The 25,266-nt window shown below is 38.6% G+C and overlaps 2 protein-coding genes across 2 annotated transcripts; both read left to right on the top strand.

The window, feature by feature from the left end:
- Positions 1-2,406: 2,406 nt before the first annotated feature.
- Positions 2,407-7,381, top strand: LOC116510790 (protocadherin alpha-5-like; the record flags this gene model as incomplete). Its single annotated transcript, XM_032220442.1, has 2 exons — positions 2,407-2,445; positions 5,024-7,381. Coding segments are annotated over 2 exons (2,397 nt in total), but the record flags the coding sequence as incomplete, so codon positions are not given.
- An 8,593-nt stretch (positions 7,382-15,974) lies between these two features.
- Positions 15,975-24,739, top strand: LOC116510789 (protocadherin alpha-3-like). The gene is made up of 2 exons (XM_032220441.1): positions 15,975-18,481; positions 24,707-24,739. Exons 1-2 carry the CDS (start codon positions 16,124-16,126, stop codon positions 24,737-24,739), a joined length of 2,391 nt encoding a protein of 796 aa, XP_032076332.1. The 5' UTR covers positions 15,975-16,123.
- Positions 24,740-25,266: the final 527 nt, after the last annotated feature.

The following is a 25,266-nucleotide window of genomic DNA, read 5'->3' as shown; positions in this document are numbered from 1 at the left end:
GAATTTTTTAAAAATAAAACAATATACCTTATAGGGCAGAAATGGGTGGAATTTCGAAGGAGATGGCATTACTCTTTCAACGTGGCATGACATAAGTGCGAACGTCAAAATCACGACGATAAAATCGCGGCGCTAAAGCTGCGACGTCATCACCGTGCGTCATCACCGCTGCGACAACAGCGCGGCAACAGAAGGGTGCTTTAAAACGGCGCCGCGGCAGAAAGCCGACTTCATTTAAGGTAAGCGTTAGGATTAGGTTTAGGGGTTTGTTTTAGGGTTAGGTTTAGGGTTAGGTTTAGGGTTAGGTTTAGGGTTAGGTTTAGGGTTAGGTTTAGGGTTAGGGTTAGGTTTAGGGTTAAGTTTAGGGTTAGGTTTAGCGTTAGGTTTAGCGTTAGGGTTAGGGTTAGGGTTAGGGTTAAGTTTAGGGTTAGGGTTAGGGTTAGGGTTAGGTTTAGGGTTAGGTTTAGGGTACTGAGTGCTTGGGAATGCGCGATTTTGCCCTCCGCGATTATGTCATCGCGGTAGGGTCGCGTTTTTCCTTAGCGCTTAGAACGGTGTGAATTAGTCTTTGCGCTTATGTCTCCGTGCAGAAGGGCTTTGCAGATTTGTGGTGGAACCCTCTTTCAAAGCACAAATGACACCATGGAGAAAGGATTTAAGGAAATTATGGGAAAAATGGAAAATACCATATGAGGGATGATGAGTAAAGAACAAGATGCCCTGGAAAGGGAGGAGTCAGAAGAAGAAATGAAGGAAGAAGAAGACAAAGAGGAGATAACAATGGAAATAACAGTGACTGATGAATTAAATCAGGGGGAAAATGTATTAGGAGAATTGGAAGATATATTTGAAAGGTAGTCAGGGACATGGGCAGAAAATTTGGGAACTAGGCACTGGAAGAGGGTAGGAGTGGGAGAAATACTTAGATTGAATAGCCCAAAAAACAGATTCTGACAGAAATAAAGAGCCAAGAAAGGAATTTGAGAGGCAACTTGAAAGAAGCATAGCAATTAAAGTACTGAAGCGGGCAAGAGATGATGGATAGATAATTTTGTTGTTGATGTTCTGATTTCCTTTTCCTCTTCTCTCTCTTTCCTTTAAAGCATAGCAATTAAAGTATCGAAGTGGGCAAAGATGATTTCTCTTTTTTGTTGCTGTTCTGATTTGTTTTTCCTTTTTTCTCTCTCTCTTTTCTTTTCGTAGGTGGGTGACATGATTAGAAATTAGACAGAATAGAAAGAAAATGCCTTTTAATAAAGGGTGACAGGACTAAAGCTAGAATAAAGAAATAAGAGAAGGAGGAATATACATTTTTATATAATAAAATAAAAGTAATAACAAGAGAGACATGGAATAATTGAATAATGATAGATTGCAATGTAATATAAATGTGTATTATTATTAGAAAAACATAAGTTGATTGAATGTAATAATTATGATTAACTTTATCAGTTTTACTTGTATTACAAAGAATATATGACACCCAGGTACCACACTGTCTATGCATTGATTCAACATATTTGTAAAAAATAAATTAAAAAAAACCTCAACATACAGCATTTCCTTAAAGTTATTTTGTTTATGTAGTTCTTTTTCAGGATTTTTTTCTTTTCAATTTTGAAATTAATTAGTACTTTTGTTTGTATTAGTTTTTCATGTATCTGAAATGTAGTATACCATGACTTGCACTCTGAATGATAGGAAATAGGCCCTTACCTTGTTTTATGTTTAATTGTTAACTAACATATTATTGTTCCATCTTCCCTTCTTAAGAATTCCCAGTTCCTTTAATTAGCTTGTATTCAACTATCATCCTTGTTCTCATCTGAATCTCTTCAGTTTATCTGAATCCTTCTTAAAGTATGCCAAGAACTGAACACAGTACAAATGAGCTGATTGCAGGTAAAGTGGAATTTGGGATAAAACATTGATCACATTTAGGAAAATTTGCTGAACTAATAAGTGTTAGTGTCCACAATTTTATTAATAGACCACAATAAAAATGGTCTTCCCATACCTTTTAGAATAGAGAATTGAGACAAACCTGAACAATAGTAGAGTTAATTATTTGCTAGAAGATTGTATTATTGTTATAAATAAAGCTCTAATAAACATAGTCTATGAATCAAAGAGACATAGAAAAAACCTTGGAAATAAATTAGATAAACTAATGCAGAGATACTGTCAGATGCAAGGAACTATAATAATGATATGATATGATTATTGTTGCTTGACTGTACACAGGGGACTTTTCAGAGTAAAGCACTACAAAACTACTAGGGTAAATACCATATTTTTTGGACTATAAGACGCACCAGAGTATAAGACACACCATGATTCTTAAGAGGTAAACTAAAAAAAGTTTTTGCTATCTTCAGGCCTCCCAAACCCCCTGCATGCCTTGTTTTTTGCAAAACAAGGGGCATGCAGAGCTTTGGGAGGCTTGTAGAGTGCTCCTGGGGGCTGGGGAGGAAACGAGCAAAAAAACCGGTCCATTTTTTGCAAAAATGGGCCATTTTTTGAAAAAAAATGGGAGCATGCAGAGGCTCTTAGAGCGCTCCTTGGGGCTGGGGGGGGGGCAAAATGCCCCAGTTTTGTGCTCTTTTTTGCCCTCCCCAGCCCTCAGGAGCACTCTGCAAGCCTCCCAAATCCTCTGGACATCCATTTTTGCAAAGGGTGCGGAGTTTCGGTAGGCCAAATATGCTGTATAAGACGCACCCAGATTTTCACCCTCTTTTTTGAGGGAGTCTTATACTCTGAAAAATATGGTACTTTAAAGTTTTAGGAGAGATCTCCCTTTAGCAATTAAAAGGGACTCAAGGCTACTCAGCTGTTTCACTCCTGTCATTTCAGCATCAAAAATTGAAATTTAATAAATTTGTATGCCGCCCAATCCCATACGACTCTGGGCGGCTTACAGAGACAAGATAAAACAGTTAAAAATTAAGAATAAAAATACAGTTTTTAACATAACACACCATCCATTCTGTCTAGGTGGGGCTGGACATTGATCAACAGCCCCAGGCCTGCCGGAACAGCCAGGTTTTGGTGGCTTTTCGGAAGGCCGAGAGAGTGGGAAGGGTCCAGATCTCTATGGGTAGATCGTTCCACAGGGCCAGAGCAGCTACAGAGAAGGCCCTCCCCCCAGGGGCCGCCAGCTGGCATTGTCCAGCCGACAGCACCCGGAGGAGGCCCAACCCCATCAGATTTCAACAGGAATACATTACTACAGCATTCATACATATGACCATCTTGACTCTACTTATATACTTCTAGTAAAGTAGCATTTACACCTCCAGCTGTGCCTCCATTGCTGAACAACTCTTACAATATTTTCTGGCAGACCTCCTGTGATGGAACACCCACAATTCTGGGAGGCAAGTTGTTCCATTGATTAATTATTTTTACTGTCAGGAATGTTCTCCTTATCCAGATTAAATCTTTTTTTAATGAGCTTCCACCCATTGTTTCTTGTTGCTGCCAGTTGCTTGGAGAATAAGTGGACCCCCTCCTCATGTGACTACTGGAAGAAAGCTATCATGTCTCCTCAATCCTTCTCTTTGTTAGGCTATACTTAGTTTCGTTAACTGTTAATCATATGGTTTAACCTCTAGCTATCATTGTTAACTCACGAAGCATTCCTGACCTGCTCTTCAGTTCTATAGGCAGGGTGATGGGGAATTGAGCATCGCAGCTGCATTGAGGAACTTGCATTTCAGTCAAAACAAAGCACATTCCAGCCAGCAATGTCAAGGTCATCTTCAGGGAGACCCTCAGTGGCTGGAGGGAGTGACTTCTACAACCTATACAATTGCTTCATTGGGGAATGTGACTTATGACACACATTGTGGGGAGGGGAAACAGGGTCAGAGTCAGGGCACGAATTAAGTGAGGTCAGATGTAATTAATTTGTTTCTGGAGACTTAAACTTGTTTGTGGTTTCTAAATGCTCTTTAAATTTCTCTTTATTTTTCTTAGTTGTCACTTCATCTTTATAGCAATTACTCTACATTCTTTGAGCTCTGAGCTCTCCCTCTCACTAGTTATTGTTTTACCATCCTGTCATAACACCAGATCCCCCCCTTTCCTTTCATATATTACTGACGAAACCCAAAACTGATTTTGGTTGCTCTTAGTTTTCCTTGGAACCTAAAATACGTTTTAAATTTTAGCCTTTCTTATTTTCTTTTTACAGACATGTCTGCTTGCTAATAAACTTATTTGATGATAATGCCAACATTCTATTTTCTATACATGTTCTTTCAGTCTTATTTCAGTCCAAAGCTTCCTATATATCCACAACATTTTTCTAAATTATACCTTTTTTTCTTCTCATGGGAATAGTATGCAATTGTATCAACAACATCTTAATTTTGAGATGTTTCTAAATATCCTTTGACCTGAGGATTTCTTCCCATAATCTTGAGCCTACTAAATCTCCAAATATGTGGAAATCAAGTATCTACTGTATGTATGATAAGACACACATTTCTCTCTGTAGTGCCTAGTTATTTTTTCCTCTCATTAGATACTTGTTAACAGTATTGAATCTGTATGCTGAAACTTAGCTTCTTAGGGCTGATTCAATGATTAGAGGAAAAATGACAATGAAAGTTACACCAATACAGAAATATATAAATTAACTCCAACCAGTCTATGGAAACATATATGCTCATCAATACTGGAAGTTTATTAGAAATCTGTTGTGAATCAAGAATGGAAATTTGTTTCATCGGTTAGAAATTCAGTCACAAGAGGTCGCTGTTTCCTAAGGAAACTCTCTAAGTGAAACTGAAAACACATAGCCCCTCCCTTAAAGGGACAGACATTCCTGCCAACTGGATCCACAAGGGAAATATTGAACAACAGAGAAATCTCAACAAGCCAAGATTCAACCTATGCATTGCCAGTATGACTGGGGTAGGTGGGCTCTGCTCCTGACACCCTTGAGGCAAGATATTTAGAGAAAAAGAGAAGAGCTTGCTGTGTTGCCCCTGTGTCTGCAATGCTTACCTGGCCGAAGGGGCTGCTGCAGCTGCTTCTCCTCCACACAGCCTGGAAAATGGGGAGCGGCCAGCTCCATTATTCTGTGCTGGAGGAATCCCAGCACGGCACCTTTGTGGGCCGCATCTCCCAGGATTTGGGGTTGGAGGTGAGTGAGCTGGTGCCTCGGATGTTCCGGATGCTGTCCAAAGGAGAGAAGGACTATTTTGAGGTAAACCTGCAGAATGGGATCTTGTTTGTGAATTCCCGGATAGACAGGGAGGAGCTGTGTGCCAAGAATGCAGACTGTGTCCTTCATCTGGAGGTGATTGTGGAGAAACCTCTGAGGTTCTTCCATGTGGAGGTTGAAATCAAAGACATTAATGACAATGCTCCCATCTTCTCTGCCAAGGAACAGATCCTGAGCATAGCAGAAATGATAACATCTAGGATACGATTCACTTTAGAGAGAGCCTCTGATGCAGATATTGGTACTAATGCTTTGTTAACCTACAAGCTCAGCCGAAACAACCATTTTATTCTTGATTCAGGAAATAATGAAGATGTCAGCAAATCTGTAGTTCTTGTACAGAAGGTTCCACTTGACAGAGAGGAGAGCCCTGTGCATCATTTAGTCCTGACAGCCACTGATGGGGGTGAACCAAAACTCACAGGAACTGTTCAGCTAGTCATCAATGTGCAGGATGTCAATGACAACCCTCCTGTGTTTAACCAATCTGTTTACAGGATAAAGTTGCTAGAAAATACAGCTAGTGGATCATTAGTTATTAATCTAAATGCTACAGACTTGGATGAGGGTATTAATAGGGAAATCGTTTATTTTTTTAGTAATAGCCTCCCTCTAGATGTCACACGGCTCTTTAGTATAAATTCTGATACTGGGGAAATCAAAGTGATTGGAAAATTGGACTATGAAGATATTAATTGCTATGAACTTCATATTGTTGCAGAAGATAAAGGCAGTACACCATTATCAGGACATTGTGAAGTTTTTGTTGATGTATTGGACATGAATGATAATATTCCAGAAGTATTTGTGAATTCTCTCACTGTTCCATTGCCAGAGGATTCCACTCCAGGGACTGTGGTAGCTATCCTCAGTGCTTCAGACAAGGATTCTGGAATCAATGGACAAGTAACCTGTGTACTACAACCCTCTGAGCTGCCTTTCAAAATAGAGTCCACATTCAAGAATTACTACTCCCTGATTGTTGGAGCACCTTTGGATAGGGAGCAGGTGGCTGAATACAAGATAGTTGTGACAGTGGAAGATCAAGGCATTCCACCACTGTCTTCTAGCATCACCCTGTTAGTGCCTTTGAGTGACATAAATGATAATGCTCCAGCTTTCCCACAGTCATTCTACACGGTCTTTGTGAAGGAGAACAATCCCCCTGGTGCTCACATCTTCACAATATCTGCCTTGGACCCAGACATAGCTGAGAATGGTCTGATCACCTATTGGATAGATGAGAAGCTCTGGCCATTGTCAAGCTACATCTCTGTACATTCAGAGAGTGGAAAACTTTATGCTTTGCAGTCCTTGGACTATGAGGAGTTGAAAGTGCTGGAGTTCCAGGTGAGAGCCAAGGATGCTGGACTTCCCTCCTTATGTGGCAATGCAACTGTTCAAGTCTTTGTAATGGATGAGAATGACAACGCACCTGTTGTGTCAGGATCATCAGAAGAGAACCTGATTCATCTAGTGGTCCCTGTGATGCCTGGGCATATTGTAGGCAAGATCCATGCCTTGGATGCTGATTCTGGATACAATGCATGGCTAAGGTATGAACTGGCTGAAGAAAGCAATAGTCCATGGACTGTGGGGCAGTATAGCGGTGAGGTAAGTACCAAATATTCTCTGGATGAATCAGAAGGCAGCAAAATCCACAGTGTGTTGGTTCTTGTGAAGGACCATGGAAAACCTCAACTGTCAGCCACAGCCACCTTGAGCGTTTCACTTGTGACAAGTGGTCAGACAATCAAAATGGATATTAATCTTCAAAGATCAGGGGAGAGCTTTGTGCCCCTGGTAGACTCGATCAACGTCTATCTGATCATTGCCATCTGCTCTGTTTCCAGCCTCTTCTTGCTGGCCACTCTCATCTACGTGGCCCTGCGATGCCACTGCAAGTCAAAGGAATCCATGGTTTATGGCCCTGGCATGGCCACCTTGGTGTGTGCCAGTGAAGTGGGCAGCTGGTCCTATTCCAATCGGCACAGCCACATCTTGGCAGGTGTGAGTGCAGAGGCTGGTGCCAAGAGTGACCTTATGATTTTCAGTCCTAACATTCCTGTTTTTGCAAATAATGGTGAACTTAGGAATGGGACAGAATTGATCCCAGATTCAGCTAAAGAGGTGAGTTTCTGGTTTTGAAGTTGTTGATAGTCATTCAAAATTGTATTTTTGTTTTATCACTTTAGGATCAAAGTGAAAACAGAATTTTAGAAATGCCTGTAAATTTATTAAAAAGAAATAACTGAAATATCACATTGGCATAAGTATTCAGACCCTTGACTCAGTACTTTGTTGAAGGACCTTTGACAGCAATTACAGACAAGATTCTTTTTGAATGTAATGCAACAAGCTTTGCACACCTCGATTTGGGTATTTTCTGCCATTCTTCCTTGCAAAACCTCACACGCTCAGTCAGGTTGGATGGTGACAACCAGTGGACAGCCATTTTCCTGTCCCTGAAGAGATATTCAATAGGGTTCGAGTCAGGGCTCTGACTGGCCACTCTAGACATTCAGAGTCGCTCCTAAGTGACTCCTGTGTTGTCTTGACTGTGTGTTTAGATCGTTGTCATGTTAGAAAGTGGACCTTTGGCCCAGTCTGAGGTCCTGAGTACTGTGCACCATGTTTTAATTGAGGACATCCCTGTACTTTGTTCCATTCAGCTTTCCCTCAACCCTGACCAGTCTCCCAGTCCCTGCTGCTGAAAAACACCCCCACAGCATGATGCTGCCACCACCATGCTCCACTGTTGAGATGGTATTAGGCAGGTAATGAGTGGTTCCTAGGTTCCTTCAGACATAATGTTTAGAATTGGGGCCAAACAATTCAATCTTGGTTTCATTCAATCAGAGAATCTTGTTCCTCACAATTTGAAAATCCTTTGGGTGCTTTTTTTGCAAACTCCAAGTGGGCTTTCATGTGTTTTCCACTGAGTAGAGGCTTCTTTCTAACCATTCTGCCCTAAAGCCCAGATTGGCGGAGGGCTACAGTAATGGTTGTTCTTTTGGAAATCTGTTCCATCTCCGCACAGGATCTTTGGAACTCAGTCAAAGTGACTATTGAGTTTTCGGTCACATATCTTACCTTCTGCCCGATTGCTCAATTTGACCAGATGATCAGCTCTTGGAAGAGTCCTGGTTGTGCCAAACTTCTTCCATTTGAGAGTTATTGAGGTCACTGTGCTCTTAGTATCCTTCAGTGCAGCAGAAATTTTATTATAGTCTTTACCAGATCTCTGCCTTGCAATAATTCTGTCTCTGAGCTCTGCAGGAAGTTCCTTTGTCCTTATGGCTTCTGCTGTGCTACAATATGTGTTGTCAGCTGTGAGGTCTTTTATAGAGAGGTGTGTGCCTTTTCAAATTATGTCCAATCAATTTACCACAGGTCGACTCCAATCAAGGTGTAGAAACATATCACCAATGTTCAAGGGGAAAAGGAGGCACCAGAGCTAAATTTCACATGTTGCAAAGCATCTGAATAATTATGCCAATGTAATATTTCAGTTTTTCTATTTAATAAATGTATAGGCATTTCTAAAATTCTGTTTTCACTTGGTCATTATGGGTACTGAGGGTAGGTCACAGGTGTCAAACTCGATCACATCTGGTAACGGCAGCTGTTATCACAATGTTTTTTGCCATTGCGGAGCCAGGGTGGGTGTGACCTGTGTTTGATGCATCTGGGCCAAGGGCATTCAGTTTGACACCCCTGGTGTAGATTAATAAGAAAAAAAGGAGTTTCAACAATTGTAGAATCCGGTTACAGCATAACAAAACTGAACGGGATCTGAATACTTTCCGAATGCTTGCTTGCTTGCTTGCTTGCTTGCTATCTACCTACCTACCTACCTACCTACCTACCTACCTACCTACCTATCATCTATCTATCTATCTATCTATCTATCTATCTATCTATCTATCTATCATCTGTCTGTCTGTCTGTCTGTCTGTCTATCTATCTATCTATCTATCTATCTATCTATCTATCTATCTATTTATCTAATCTCATTTTACATTTACAATAACAGTCGGTAATATCTAAAAATGTGAGCTTATAATGCATTTGCTAAATCAGGATATTGAGTTGCAAATCTATAATATTTTTTTTGTAAGGAAATACATTTGAAACAATAATGGTATTCAAAGAGTTGCTTCAAAATCATATTTTATTTAATAATCTGCATGATATGAATATAAATAATTTTTATTCTTCTAATGTTCTTATATTAATTCTATGCGGATTCAAACAATGTTTCTCAGACTTGGCAACATTCAAATAAGTGGAATTCAACTCCCAGTATTCTCAGCAACAGGAATTATTGGAAATGAAGCCCCTACTCTTTTAAGCTGCCAAAGCTGAAACTGAAATACTAATCTGTAGTTCATGAAACGGTCAACCAATATATTCTAGAAATCCAAGCAGAGTTTTTCAGGACAATTTTTATCAGGCTAACCTTTTTAAAAAATTAAATAACTTCTTCAGCATATAGATATGTTCTGCCACTGCCTTTGGCTAAAAAAAATTTAACCTCCCAATTTAGCCCATAAACCAGGTGTCTCCGGTTGCTCCTTAATCCAAATACTCAAAATATGCAGATGTAACAATTGGAGAACCCTTAGGCTTCCAATAGAAAATGTGTGAAATCTTGCAAGATACAGTTCCAAGACTCCTGATGATTGAGGGAAATAAAATAAAAAAAGTTCTGAAAAAAGGTGGATTGAATCATTTCTTAAATAGACAAATCCTTATACACAATGAATTGAGTACCATACAGCAGGAGGCTTAAGATCTTGGCCTTCAACAGTTAATTGAGGCAGATATGGAAGTATTACCTTTATGGTTTGCAAATCTAATTAATTTGTTGTGCCTTTTATCAGAAGTTGATTTATTTGATGACTACAGAAGGCCAATGTTTGGAAGTAAATCCTAGCATTTGCTCAATAGATCTATTGTTAATATTTCAATTATGGAAAAAATAAATGCTTTTTGGTGAAAGTTGGGACTTTTGTTTTACAAAACCAATTTCTATTTTTTCTTAAACAAATAGAATTAAGGCTTCTAGATATCTGTGAAGTCCGTCTTTGGATGGAGAAAAGATAGCAGCAATCTCTGCATAGAATAGAACAAAAATAGGCTGGTGGATGAGGATAGAAGATGGAAGTTAGATTTAGAAAGAGGCAGGACTATATCTCTGGTAACACAGTAGAGAAGCAAAAATATACTGTGGCTTAGCTTATTTAAAGTTAAATTGGGCAGGCTATTGCTTAGTGTGTCTGCATCTGATTTGCCTAAAGATATTATCATGTAACAGCATTTTCAGCCTCAGAAGACAGTAGATTATGTAGGACAGATAGGCAGAAGGTTAGCAGAGCACATCCATAAACACCAACTAGTAGTCAGAATAGAGGATGAAAAATTCTTAATTTCACAACATATGGACAGACCCAACCATAGTTTCAACTGGGAAACTATGAACTTAAACCAAGTGAAATCCAAAAATGCTACAGAATTTGTGGAAGATTAGCACTCAGACAAATCAGTCATCAACAGACACAAAGAGATAAACCACAATTACACACCATCACAAGAGACAACAAAACATAAAGAAGGAAAAAGCCTAAAACACATTCTCTCCAACAGCCAACACACCCAGATACAGTAAGCAGGGATTAACACCAGAGAATGAAATAGAAAACAACATCCTAATCAAGGAACGACCTAGGATGGGTGTCAAACTGGCATCATGTGCAGGCCATGCCCATCCCAGCTCCGCAAAGAAAAAACATTGTGATACGTTGCTATACATACAGTATATTCTCTTCTGTTGAAAGACAGTAAGCAGATAAAGCAAGTAACCTCCTTGACACTCACTCTTGAAAACTGAACAAAAAGACACATTTTCGTTGATGAAGGCAAGATAAAAGAGCGTTTGAAATATCTGGACTACTTTAAGATGCATAGGTTTCAAATCTAGAATTCTCTAGCCATGGCTATGGGTAGAGAATTCTATAAGCTGAAGACAGCAGATGCCAAAGTTACTCAAGTTGGGAAACACTGACATAAAGGACGGCCTCTTGGAAGACTTGAATATTCCTTAGCCAGACTATAAGTCAGAGGTACCTCTGAAGATAAAAGTTCAGCCATGTCTTGGTGAGGCTGACTATCTGCCTTCAGGAGAAGATTAAATGATGGAAGATGGTCACTGTCTATATGGGAATCAACAATAAAATCTCCATAATAGGCAATAGATCTTTCTCATACTAACATACAGTCAAAGGTAGTTGCTGCTCTGCTGGCTGGAAGTAAGTTCTCTCAATGTCTCCCCTGGAGTCAAGCCTGTTAGTATCTAGGGCCCAAATATCACCTCTGGGTGGAATAATCTCCAGCCTTCAGGCTAATATCTCGAAGCATTGTAGAATAAAATGAGTGGTCTAATAATATAAAAAGAAAATGAGATGTTCAAATGTTGAAGAACACACTAATCACTGAATTCCTTTCTGAAATGAGAATTACTGGATGCTATTATTTCTGAGTTTGTGCACTGGATTTTCCGGTTGGACAGTTACTGTATTTGCGGGGCAGTCAGGGAGATGAGGAGATTGACTTATTCTACAAAGCACCTGAGTATAGGATGAGAAGCAATGGATGGAACGTCATTGGAGGGAAAGTCAACCTGGAACTCAGGAGCAATTTCCTGAGTGACAACAACAATTAATCAAGGGAACAGTTTGTCCCCCAGAGTTGGAGATATGCAAGAAAAAAAATCAGATGACCATTTGTCCAGGATGCAATAACATCTCCTGCCTTGAAGACCTCTGGTCCCTTCCAGCCGTATGAGTCATGGTTTTCTATAATCATAGGTACAACGGCTCTTAGAAATCTTTCTGTAAGGTAGGACGATATACCGTATTTTTCAGAGGTTTTGAAGAGGCAATTTTTTTTTAAAAAGTAGGTAGGTAGATAGAGGGATAGAGAGGGAGAGAAAGAGAGAGAAATACAGTAGATAAGTAGGGAGAGAGAGAGAGAGAGAGAGTAGGTAGGTACATAGGTAGATAGAAGGGGAGAGCAAGCGAGTGAGAGAAATATACTAGAGAGGTATGGATAGAGAGTGAGTAGATAGAGGGATAGAGAGAGAGAGAGAGAGAGAGAGAAATACAGTAGGTAGGTAGGTAGGGAGAGAGAGAGAGAGAGAGAGGGAGAGGTAGATGTTTCCAGGTGTATTTATCCATGTGCTGGAGAAGGAAATCGCTGACAATCTGCAGCATCTAAGACTTTGTTTCTGCTGCCACAGCACTTGATCAATCTAATTCTCATCAATTACTTTAACTACAGAGCTTTCCGAAAGGAAAAAAAGTTTTTGCACTCTGCAAACCTCCCCAAAATGGCCTGTTTTTCGCAAAAACGGGTCCGTTTTTTTCAAAAAAGGCATGAATAGCCCGGGGTGTGTGTGTGTTGCAGAATGCTTCTAAGGAGGTGGAGAACCCCAAAATGAGCAAAAAACAGCCCATATTTCACAAAAACGGGCCCATTTTTTGTCAAAAAATTGCATGCATAGCCTTATGGAGGTTTATAGAGTGCTGCTGGGGACTGGGGGGGGGGCGGCCTGTTTTCTGCTCATTTCTGCCCTCCCCAGCCCCCAGGAGCTCTCTGAAAGCCCCCATAAGGGTATGCACAGCCATTTTGGTGAAGGGGCGGGGCTTCAGGAGGCAAAAAATGCTGTATTCAGTGTATAAGACGCACCCAGATGTTCAGCTTCTTTTTTGAGGAAAAAGGGTGCGTCTTATACTCTGAAAAATACAGTACGTTGATTAGAAAAATATTTAGGGGCCCAATTTTTTAAGTCAATGACCTGCACTAAAGAGTCACAATGAATGAATGAATGAATGCTTGGATGGATGGATGGATGGAAATCAGGTACAGAATTTGGAGGAAATAAGAATATTGACCTTTCCAAGAGCTTGTCTGCTTTTCTGGTTGTATGTTGCAGAGAGAAAAAAAATGTACAGAAGTTGTCCAGTTCCAAGAGTTCTAAATCAAACTTGTACAGATAAAATTGGGCTCACTTTATTTAGCTTGCCAGTCTGCTATGTTCCAAGATAGTAACTGTGCAGCAAGGTAAAACGATAAAGGTCATAATTGGAGTTAGCCACATTGTTGATTTGGAGGCATCCGATATAGCTACTGGTAACACTGAACTAGCTAATTGACAAACTACTTAAATGTGAGCTTGATGGGCTGCCTATCTAAGTGACTAGCTGGTTTGAGACCTTTAATTTAATAAGTTGATCAACAGCAACTCATCTGACTTGAAGCAAATATGAAAGGTTGGGCTCCTATGGTCACTACTTGGCAGAAAAATAGTATTAATATTGTATGAAGAAGGGAAAAATACATAATACACTGATCGAATAGTTAATTTTGTGTATTTTGCCACTGTAAAAGAGTAATCTCTTTGAAAATCTATAATTCTTTATACATATAGAAATTATCAAAAGACGGTATAATGGAAAATCAGATATTAAAACCATATTAAAAATAAAGTTAAAGGTTTTCCCTATCCAGTCATGTCTGACTCTACAGGGCAGTGCTCATCTCTGAGGGAGCCAACATTTTCCAAAGAAATTTCTGTGGCCATGTGACTAACACTACTATATGACAAAGGTGCATGACACTGTTACCTTCCCACGAAGTGGTACCTATTAATCTACTTGCATTTGCATTCTTTCAAATTACTAAGTAGGCAGGAACTGAGGCAAGTAGTGGGAACTCACCCCATCATCACACAGTGCTTGGTCTTGAACCGCACCGTCCAGAAATTACTCTTACTCAAAGCCACATTAGATAAAACATGGATATTAAAACAAAATGCAAAATACTTTGGCAAGGGAGGATGCCAACTTGAAAATAAAAAGGAATTTCCTGACAATGAGAACTATTAAGCAGTATAACAGCTTCCCTCCTGGAGTTGAGGGTGCTCTATTGCTGGAGGTATGGAGGAATAGATTTGACATCCCTTTGTCCAAGATTTATTTATTTGTTTGTCAAACATGTACAAGTATAGGTATGAACATAAACATGAACAAAGGAAGCAAATACAGATAAATGGTGACAGTCAGACAGGGACAGTAGGCACACTGGTGCACTTATGCACACCTCCTTTACGGATCTCTTAAGAATGGAATGAGGTCAACTGTAGACAGTTTGAAACTGAAGCTGTGAGGATTTGAGGTGATCACAACGGAGAACATTCCAGGCGTTGACCACTCTGTTGCTGAAGTCATATTTTCTGCAATAGAGTTTGAAGCACTTTACCATGAGTTTGTATCGATTGTTTTCCCGTGTGTTATTGTGGTTGAAGCTGAAGAAGTCGTTGACAGGCAAAATGATATAGCAGACAATTTTGTGTACTATGCTTAGATCGAACCAATAAAGAAGATGATACGAAAACTCCTGCCTTGGGATTGAATTAGAAGACCTCCAAGGTCCCTCCCAATCCTGTGATTCTAAATTAGATTTTCAGATTATTATTTTTAGATTATAACACAATACAGTCCATTTCAGACAGCTGAAAACAAAGGGGAAAAGAGAAAATTTGAACATTGTGACAGTTTAGATGATTATAAGTTGAAGTATACAAAGCAAAACATATCACATATTAAAACAGGAGAATATGTAAAGAGCATAAAAAGGGAAAAAATATGAATCAGTTTATGAAAAGCAAATTATCAAGATTGCTAGACAATTTTCTCACAGCAATATTGGCTGCAAGAAATATGGCAGCTATTTTAGAACATGGGGCTTCTTCCCAAACATTTTTGAAGTGTGAATACAGTAGCTCTAATTATTAATTATTAATCTAATAAATTGTTCATGCAGAAATATATTATACACAATTGATGACGAGTGGCAAACCATGGTAGTTAGTGGTAACAAGTTCCATTTTTAGGGCAACACAGTTCATCAGTTGTCTAAGTCTTGTCAAATAAGTTGCTTTATGTGCATTGCTGTTGAACTTATTATGTCAGTAACATATGGCAAGCAAAAAAGGAATATATTTCTATGATTATTCAATTCATCATTTAAAAATGTACTCAATGGGAGACTCATTTAGACACCAAATTAAATATTTTAGAAATCTGCTTTTCATCTATCTATGATTTCAGAGCTCCATACAATGGACAAGAAAAAAACAAAACAAGGACAGTATTTTATATTTATTTCTATCTTTTATGTACCTCTGAGCTTCTGATGTTTTATTATTCCTCGCGTTGCTCAAAATTGCTCAAAAGGTTTGAAGCCAATTCAGTAGTCCCTCAGTGGCTTCATAGTCACATCTTTGAAGAATGGATGACATCATAAAAGTTGCAGATAATTATACATCTTATTCCTGTCCATACTAATAAAAGTACTAGCCAATAAATATATGCAGTCACATTATGAAAATTAACTTACTCTTTTTAATGACTGTTTGCTATTTAATTAACCTCTTATATTTGGTTTGATTTTTATATGTATGGTCAGGAATGTACACAAGCACTGCATGGATCTGTGCATGAAGACTGGATAATTATTAGAAATTTGTCACGAACACAGAAGGAAAGTCTCTTTGTCCATTTTGAAATTCAATCACAAGAGGGCGCTGTTTCCTAAGAAAACTCTCTAAGTGAAACTGAAAACGCGGAGCCCCTCCCTTAAAGGGACAGACATTCCAGCCAGCCAGATCCACAAGGGAAATATCGAACAACAGAAAAATCTCAACAAGCCAAGATTCAACCTATAAACCAGTATGGCTGGGGTAGGTGGGCTCTGCTCCTGACACCATTGAGACAAGATATTTAGAGAAAAAGAGAAGAGCTTGCTGGTGGTGTGCCTGTGTCTGCAATGCTTACCTGGCCGAAGGGGCTGCTGCAGCTGCTTCTGCTCCACACCGCCTGGAAAATGGGGAGCGGCCAGCTCCATTATTCTGTGCTGGAGGAATCCCAGCACGGCACCTTTGTGGGCCGCATCTCCCAGGATTTGGGGTTGGAGGTGAGTGAGCTGGTGCCTCGGATGTTCCGGATGCTATCCAAAGGAGAGAAGGACTATTTTGAGGTAAACCTGCAGAATGGGATCTTGTTTGTAAATTCCCGGATAGACAGGGAGGAGCTGTGTGCCAAGAATGCAGACTGTGTCCTTCATCTGGAGGTGATTGTGGATAAACCTCTGCGGTTCTTCCATGTGGAGGTTGAAATCAAAGACATTAATGACAATGCTCCCATCTTTTCTGCCAAGGAACAGATCCTGAGCATATCAGAACTCATAACGTCTGGCACCCAGTTCCTATTAGAAGGAGCATCTGATGCAGATATTGGTACTAATGCTGTGTTAACTTACAAGCTCAGTCCAAACAACCATTTTGCTCTTGATACAGGAAATGATGAAGATGAGAGTAAATCTGTAGTTCTTGTACTGAAGGTTCCTCTTGACAGAGAGGAGAGCCCTGTGCATCATTTAGTTCTGACAGCCACTGATGGGGGTGAACCAAAACTCACAGGAACTGTTCAGCTAGTCATCAATGTGCTGGATGTCAATGACAACCCTCCTGTGTTTAACCAATCTGTTTACAGGGTAAAGTTGCTAGAAAACACAGTCAGTGGGTCATTAGTTATTAATCTAAATGCTACTGACTTAGATGAGGGGATTAATAGGGAAATCTCTTATTCTTTTCATGATAGTGTAGCTGCACAAGTCACAAAGTTATTTAGTATAAATTCTGATACAGGGGAAATTAGAGCAATTGGAAAATTAGATTACGAAGAAAGCAAGTTTTATGAACTTCCAATTGTAGCAGAAGATAAAGGCAGCTCTCCATTATCAATGCATTGTAAAGTTCTCATTGAAGTTTTAGACATGAATGACAACATTCCAGAATTATCTGTGAATTCTCTCTCTGTGCCATTGCCAGAGGACTCCCCTCCAGGGACTGTGGTAGCCATCCTCAGTGCTTCTGACAGGGATTCTGGCAACAATGGGCAAATAGAATGTTTTCTCTGGCCCACTGGAGTACCCTTCAAACTCGAATCCACATTCAAGAATTACTACTCCCTAATTGTTGATGCAGTCCTAGATCGAGAGCAGGTGACTGAGTACAGGATGGTTGTGACAGTGGAAGATCAAGGTGTTCCACCACTGTCTTCCAGTCTCACCCTTGTAGTACCTATCAGTGACATAAATGACAATGCACCTGCTTTCCCACAGTCATTCTACACAGTCTTTGTAAAAGAGAACAACCCCCCCGGTGCTCACATCTTCACAATATCTGCCTCGGACCCAGACATAGCTGAGAATGGTCTGATCACCTATTGGATAGATGAGAAGCTCTGGCCATTGTCAAGCTACATCTCTGTACATTCGGAGAGTGGAAAACTTTATGCTTTGCAGTCCTTGGACTATGAGGAGTTGAAACTGCTGGAGTTCCAGGTAAGAGCCAAAGATGCTGGAATCCCCTCCTTATGTGGCAATGCAACTGTTCAAGTCTTTGTGATGGATGAGAATGACAATGCACCTGCTGTGTCAAGATCATCAGAAGAGAACCTGATTATTTTAGTGGTCCCCGTGATCCCTGGGCATATTGTAGGCAAGATCCATGCCTTGGATGCGGATTCTGGATACAATGCATGGCTAAGATATGAACTGATTGAAGAAAGCAATGGTCCATGGACTGTGGGGCAGTATAGTGGTGAGGTGAGTACGAAATATTCTCTGGATGATTCAGAAGGCAGCAAAATCCAGAGTGTGTTTGTTCTTGTGAAGGATCATGGAAAACCTCAACTGTCAGCCACAGCTACCCTGAGTGTTTCACTTGTGACAAGTGGTCAGACAATCAAAACGGATATTAATCTTCAAAGATCAGGGGAGAGCTTTGTTCCCCTGGTGGACTCGATCAACGTTTATCTGATCATTGCCATCTGCTCTGTTTCCAGCCTCTTCTTGCTGGCCACTCTCATCTACGTGGCCCTGCGTTGCCATTTTAAGATAAAGGAACCCATGGTTTATGGCCCTGGTATGGCCACCCTGGTGTGTGCCAGTGAAGTGGGCAGCTGGTCCTATTCCAATCGGCACAGCCATATCCTGGCAGGTGTGAACGCAGAGGCTGGTGTCAAGAGCGATCTCATGATTTTCAGTCCTAACATTCCTGTCTTTGCAGATAATGGGGAACTTATCAATGGGGTGGATGTGCCCCCAGATTCTACTAAAAAGGTGAGTCCAACTCTTGGAGTCCCAGTCATTCACTCAGTATCTCATTTCTATACTTATAATTTTGAATTAGTTTGGGGGCAATTTTTTTTTTTGAATTGTTAGACTTTGACACCGATGGTAAATAAACTGAATTACAAATCATTAATACTTTTTTAAGATGAAATATTTTTTGAATTTGAGAAACTATGGAAAAGTGCAAAGAAAGTTTGTAGTTTACAGTAAGTAAATTTGTCTTATAATGAAAGTAAACGTAAGTAGGCTCTTCACCTGATATTATCATTTTGGCCTGCCAAGCTTTTGTTAATCTTTGTCTTGTTTACAGAAGGACATTAATGAATGGTTTTTCTTTTGTTGATTGTTTTATTATTTGATGGATCAGTTCTCAATGTGATGCCCCTTTTTGTGAAAATATTTGTGTCTGCTGCATAGTAGAGAGGATTGGAAGAGGGAAATCCTTGCAACCTTCAACAAAATAAGATTTGGGAATCTAAGGTTTGGGCATTCTGACATTGGGAGCCTTAGCAGTGTTTCTCAACCTTGTCAAGTTGTAGATGTGTGGTCCTGAGCTTCCAGAATTCTCAGCAAAGGGCAGCTGGCAGGGAATTCTGAGTCTGCAATCCTACATAGCTGAAAATTATGTAGCTCAAGGAATTTCTCTTGTATTCTGAGAAGCTCATAGAGTGGTAAATGCTAACGATCTGCTTGGATTTTTCAAGAACATGTTAAATGGAAACTTTATTTGTTAATAAGATAATTTTCTGTTTAGATGTGCTTTACCAGTCCTTTAATTCTGTGAGGTATTTTTATCTTTGCAATCTCTTTTATAAACCTGGGATGTTTTGGTGGTTCCCCATCTATGTATTCACAGTTCAACTTTCTTGAGATCAGCCAAAGTCAGCTGGGTGTTGCATCAACTTACTGAAATTGTAGGAATTATATGAGTATCTTACATACTGATTTCACCAAGGCATTTGACAAAATACACTGTGACTTTCTGATTAATAAACTTGTTAAATGTGAATTTGATACCTTGCCAATTCAATGAATCTATAACTGACTTGAAATGTATATTCAAAGCATGATCATCAAAAGCTCATCAAACTGTAGGCAAGTATGAACAGTCAAACTTCTGTGGCTTATACTTGGCAATAGATCCCAAGTCTCCCAACTTTACATCACTAAATTTGTTTCCCTTTAGCCAGGGAAGGAAGGAGAGAGGGAGATCATCAGAAATATAATATTGACCTGCCTTTATATAATACAAATAAATATGATAGATCCATATATCAATATGATGATGAATTTATCTTTCCTACATAATTCTAGCCATCTTTAGGCCACTATTTTTTCCAAAGCTATTGTATCATACATACAGACATTAAACCAAAATGCAATAATAGTGGGGTAAGCTCAAATCATGTGTACTTTGGTACCAAGCTGTATATGATTGTTCATTCTTCCCTACAATGGAGTTATAAAAAAGGCCAAAAGTTATTGATGATATAGTGCCGTTTATTGTGCCCCTTATGTTGGATGGCACTCAGCAAACTACTTAGCTAGTTGAGTAGATGTCAACTAGATGTCAGGACCAAACTTAACAAGGAATTTCAAGGAACTTTTAGAAGAGACCAGAAGCAGTATTACAAGATCTGTGAGAACATATAAATGGAAACAGACATGGAAAAAAATATCTTTCAAAAAGTCTCCAAACTCAAAAGGAGGTTCCAATCTTGAATTGTACTAATGGGGAGATAGTAACTGATTCACTCAATCAAAAGTTAAAGAAATCATAGCAGTGTGTTTTCCGCTGTTTTGAGGAAGCTTCACTGGATCCATCTGTACTCAACCATTATGGGCCAGTTTCCAAGAGAAGGATGAGAAGGTGGTAGTGCTACAATTCTAGACAACCAAAGGATCCTTAAAGTCAACATTCATCTTAACCTTGTCATACCATAAGTAGGCATGTCATCCAAACCTTAATTCATGGCCCTTTAATTCCAATAATCTCTTTTATTTGGAGAGTCACCTATTTTTATAAGAATCAAAGTAAGAATCAAAGTACAATTTCAAATTTGGTCAGCCTAAACCTCTTCTTTCTTTGGCATCTTGCAGTAATTTATATCTAACTATTAGTTTTTTCCTTTGTCATATGAATGCAGAAATATCTTTTTGCCACTGTTTAAATGGAGTGATGCATGACAATATTGGTAAAATCTGAAATAAAAATAACATCTTTGGTAAGACATCAATAAGAATTATCACATCTTAATAAGGCCTTTTTAATATAATTCCATACAAGTACAAAATTGTTTTGAAACAGTTTGGTGTTTGTATTTGTCAATGTAACCTAATTGTATTTAGACTTTTTCTCCACCTTAAAACTTGAATCTTTTGTCAACATTTCATGTTCTTGAGAAGCCATATTCTTAACAAGCATTTTTGTTTCTGATTATTTATTTTGAAGCCTCTTAAACCTCCAAAGTCATTTAGCTTCTTCATCAAGTGTTTTGAGTCAAGTGTTTTGAGTCTTGCAAGTGTCTTGCAAGAATCTGTAACCAAGTCATCAGTGAAAGCTCTTCATTTATAAACTTCTTTTCTGATTTTCATGCCGGTTATGCATTTATCCTCTCAGACACCATTATTCAAAATGTCCAACACTTACATAAATAACAGTGGAGATAGATTGTCTCATATTCTTTTGAATATCATATGTTATAGTTAAATCTCCATTAATGATAACATTTGCTTGCTATGATGATTATATTATCTTAACCCTTTGGATAAATTTCTCTTCAAAATCCATATCTTCCAAAACTTTAAACATAAAGTCCCAATTTAAGTTATCAAAAGCTTTCTCTGCAACCAAAAATATTGAGCTGCTTGCTTTTCAGTATGAAATTGTAAATATTCAATAACATTCAAAACTCACCAACTCACCCACTCACCCACTCACCAACTCATTGTTTCTCAATTGTCTTTCTGGCAAAAAAAAAGAGTCAGATTGACCTTTACATCTTGTAGTACACAATCCATTGTATCCTTAATATAATCCATTATATCCTTTATGAGTTATAGGAGTTTCCCCTCAAAATATTTGTTATACTGATCTGTGAGGCCATCTGGACCTGGAATTTTACCTGTTTTCCTTTTTAATAGCTTCCGATTTTTCAAAGGTAGTTTCTGCAATCACACTTGAACTCTCTCCTTGAACTCTCACTACATTTTGCTAGCATCAATCATAGCATCCTTCTGGCCTGCCTGAAGGGATTGGAGCTGGGAGGTACAAGTTACAAGGGTCTCCTCCTTTTCCTGTAGTTGGGTTCAGTTGGTGTGGACAAGAGAGGTGAAATTGAATCTGAAGCCTTTGGTTGATTGGGTACCTCAGAACTCTGCTGTATACTCTTTTCCCTTTGGTTTACCATCTACATGAAGGCACTGGGTGAAGGAAGTATGCAGTGGGGTACATCAAGGCTCTGTTTTAGGCCCAATACTCTTCAATATCATCATCAATGATGTGGATGAGGAATAGATGGGGGAACTCATCAGGTTTGCCTGAAGCCACTCAACTCCATTTGTTTGAAATCAAGTGTACTTTTACTAATTATAAACGAACAGTAGCAAAGCTAAGATGAAAGTGAATAATATCATGTACAATTCAATCCCCTCCCCTTGGCACCCCAGTCCATAGTCTGATCAGGACAAGGAAGAAAGAATGGAGCTACCAGAAGAAACAGAGGGGAAAGTGGTGAGAAATCAGCAAGAAGACGATAACAAAGAGATGTTGGCAAAACGAATAGTGATTAAGGAACTAAAAAGGGAGGGAAATAATCTAAAAGATTTAAAAAGGGAATGGGAGAAACAGGAAGAGATCTGAGGAAAAGAGATAGGAAGTGGAATGGATAGTTCTGGAATTAGAGAGTGGGAAAGGATAGAGTTGGGAGGAAAAGTTAGATTGCATAGTCTATTAATATATATATTAATCTAAACAGGTGTATTAATAATAGAATTATATGGATTGAAGAATTGGAAAGAATATTAATAGAAATACCCTAAATGTATGAATGATCATGATTGATACTAAAACTGTATAAGGGGTTATTGAAAAATGGAAGAATGAAGGATGATTTAACTAAGGAAATATGAACAACAAAATAGGTGGAAAAGATGTCTTTGAATATTATAATGATACGAAAGGGGAGAGTTAAAATACGGATAGAAAATAGTGGGGAAAAATAATAATTATATATTAATATATACAAAAGGACAGAAAGATGGTTCAAAAAGGAAGGTTGATAATAAAAGACATGTATATAAATAATATGAAACAATGGAAATGAAATGTAATATTTAGGAATAATAAGACTATGTTTATGTGTGCTGAAATGTATATTACCCAATTACCACACCATTCACACAATGATATGTATAAAGAATATAAGAAAATAAAAATTTGATTTAAAAAAAGAATCAAGATCAAGTAAAGTGTTAATATCATTTTATAATGCTTTGGTAAGACCACACTTGGAATAAAGCATCCAGTTTGGGTTGACACAATCTAAAAAAGATGTTGAGACTCTAGAAAGAGTGCAGAGAACAGCAACAAAGATGATTAGGGGACTCCAAGAAAAATGGAAGAATGAAGGATGATTTAACTAAGGAAATATGAACAACAAAATAGGTGGAAAAGATGTCTTTGAATATTATAATGATACGAAAGGGGAGAGTTAAAATACGGATAGAAAATAGTGGGGAAAAATAATAATTATATATTAATATATACAAAAGGACAGAAAGATGGTTCAAAAAGGAAGGTTGATAATAAAAGACATGTATATAAATAATATGAAACAATGGAAATGAAATGTAATATTTAGGAATAATAAGACTATGTTTATGTGTGCTGAAATGTATATTACCCAATTACCACACCATTCACACAATGATATGTATAAAGAATATAAGAAAATAAAAATTTGATTTAAAAAAAGAATCAAGATCAAGTAAAGTGTTAATATCATTTTATAATGCTTTGGTAAGACCACACTTGGAATAAAGCATCCAGTTTGGGTTGACACAATCTAAAAAAGATGTTGAGACTCTAGAAAGAGTGCAGAGAACAGCAACAAAGATGATTAGGGGACTCCAAGGCTAAAACATATAAAGAACATTTGCTAAAATTGGGTATGTCTAGTTTAATGAAAAGAAGGACTAGGATGACATGATAGGAGTCTAATATCTCAGGGGTTGCCACAAAGAAGAGGGAGTCAAGCTTTTTTTCAAAGCATCTGAAGGCAGGATAAGAAACAGTGGATGGAAACTAATCAAGGAGAGAAGCAACCTACATTGTATGCACAATGATTAGGCAAGTGAGTATTTTAACAATATCATCATTTTATGCATATTTTTCATCTCCAAGCTGTGTAAATTTGAATGCTTAGTGGATATAAGCATATCAGGTGAAGTATATTTGTGTAATGAGGGACAGTGTTGCCTAAGGAGATCAACCTCCTATATCAAGGTGTGCATAATTATTAGGCAACTTTGAGCCAAAAAGATTTAACTGACTCTGAAAAGTAAAAAAACCTTAAAAGTCTTTCAGAGGGATTCAGCACTCCTGAAATTTGCTAAGATTTTGGGGCATGATCACAGAACCATCAAATGTTTTGTTGCAAATAGTCAACAGGCTCGCAAGAAACATGCTAAGAAAAAAAGGCATGCATTAACTGCCAAAGAATTGAGAAGAATCAAACGTGAAGCTACTGGGACCCGTTATCCTCCAGTGCTGTCATATTCCAGAACTGCAACCTACTTGGAGTGCCCAGAAATACAAAGTGTTCAGTTCTCAGAGAGATAGCCAAGGTAAAGAACGCTGAAACTTGACCACCACTGAACAAGACATATAAATTGAAATTGCAAGGCTGGGCCAAGAAATATCTGAAGACAGATTTTTCAAAGGTTTTATGGACTGATGAGATTCGAATGCCTAAGATTTCCCCCACCAACACTGAAGCGGCAAGTCACTAGAATATAAATTGACAGCAAACAGCACTGATTACTAGCACTGATGATGTTATCTAGTTAGGGTATGGGTACATATGCAAGAAAACAAGCTCAGTGAGCTCCAAGGACATCACGTTTCAACCCTGAGCTACAAATATTTTCCTTTATTGTTTTAGTTATATGCCCCTACGTCCATTTTTTTATATTTGATTTTTTTACCCTTAGTTTGTCAAAGAGCTCTTTGTGCAACCATACTAGTCTTTTATGGTGTCTTTTGTTTTTCTTTCTCTGGGGTGGTGTTTTTGCTTGGCCTTTCATTAACTCAAGGTTTCCCAGGCAGGGAACAGCGTTTCCCTGTTTTTTTCTTTTAGGATGTCCATCCAGGGAATTATTTCTAGTCTCTTAGCTTGTTGAAGTTATCTCTTTTACAGTCTAAAACAGTAGTCTCACTTGATTCATTTCCTTGTACAGCAGTTGCATTATGGTGAATTCAAGTATGATACGTAGCTCTCCCCTAAAAGTTATTATAACTTCCATTCCCTCAACCATACGGTCCCTATTAGTAAAAATTAAGGCCAGTATAACTGTCCCTTTAGTTCCTTCTTCTACCTTTTTATGACAAATTTGTCAGCTAGGCACACTTGGAAACTGTTTAATCTCCCACTCTCTGCAGAATTTTTTCCCCAATTAATGTCAGGGTAGTTAAAATCCCTCATTACTATAGTGGTGTGTTCCCTGCATACTTCAGCTAACCAATAAACTGAAACAGAATTGCTCATGTATTT

The sequence above is a fragment of the Thamnophis elegans genome, chromosome 6 (assembly GCF_009769535.1).
Source record: "Thamnophis elegans isolate rThaEle1 chromosome 6, rThaEle1.pri, whole genome shotgun sequence".
Lineage (NCBI taxonomy): Eukaryota > Metazoa > Chordata > Lepidosauria > Squamata > Colubridae > Thamnophis > Thamnophis elegans.
Note: the sequence above shows the minus strand (reverse complement) of the source record. Positions and strands in the feature narration are given on the sequence as shown.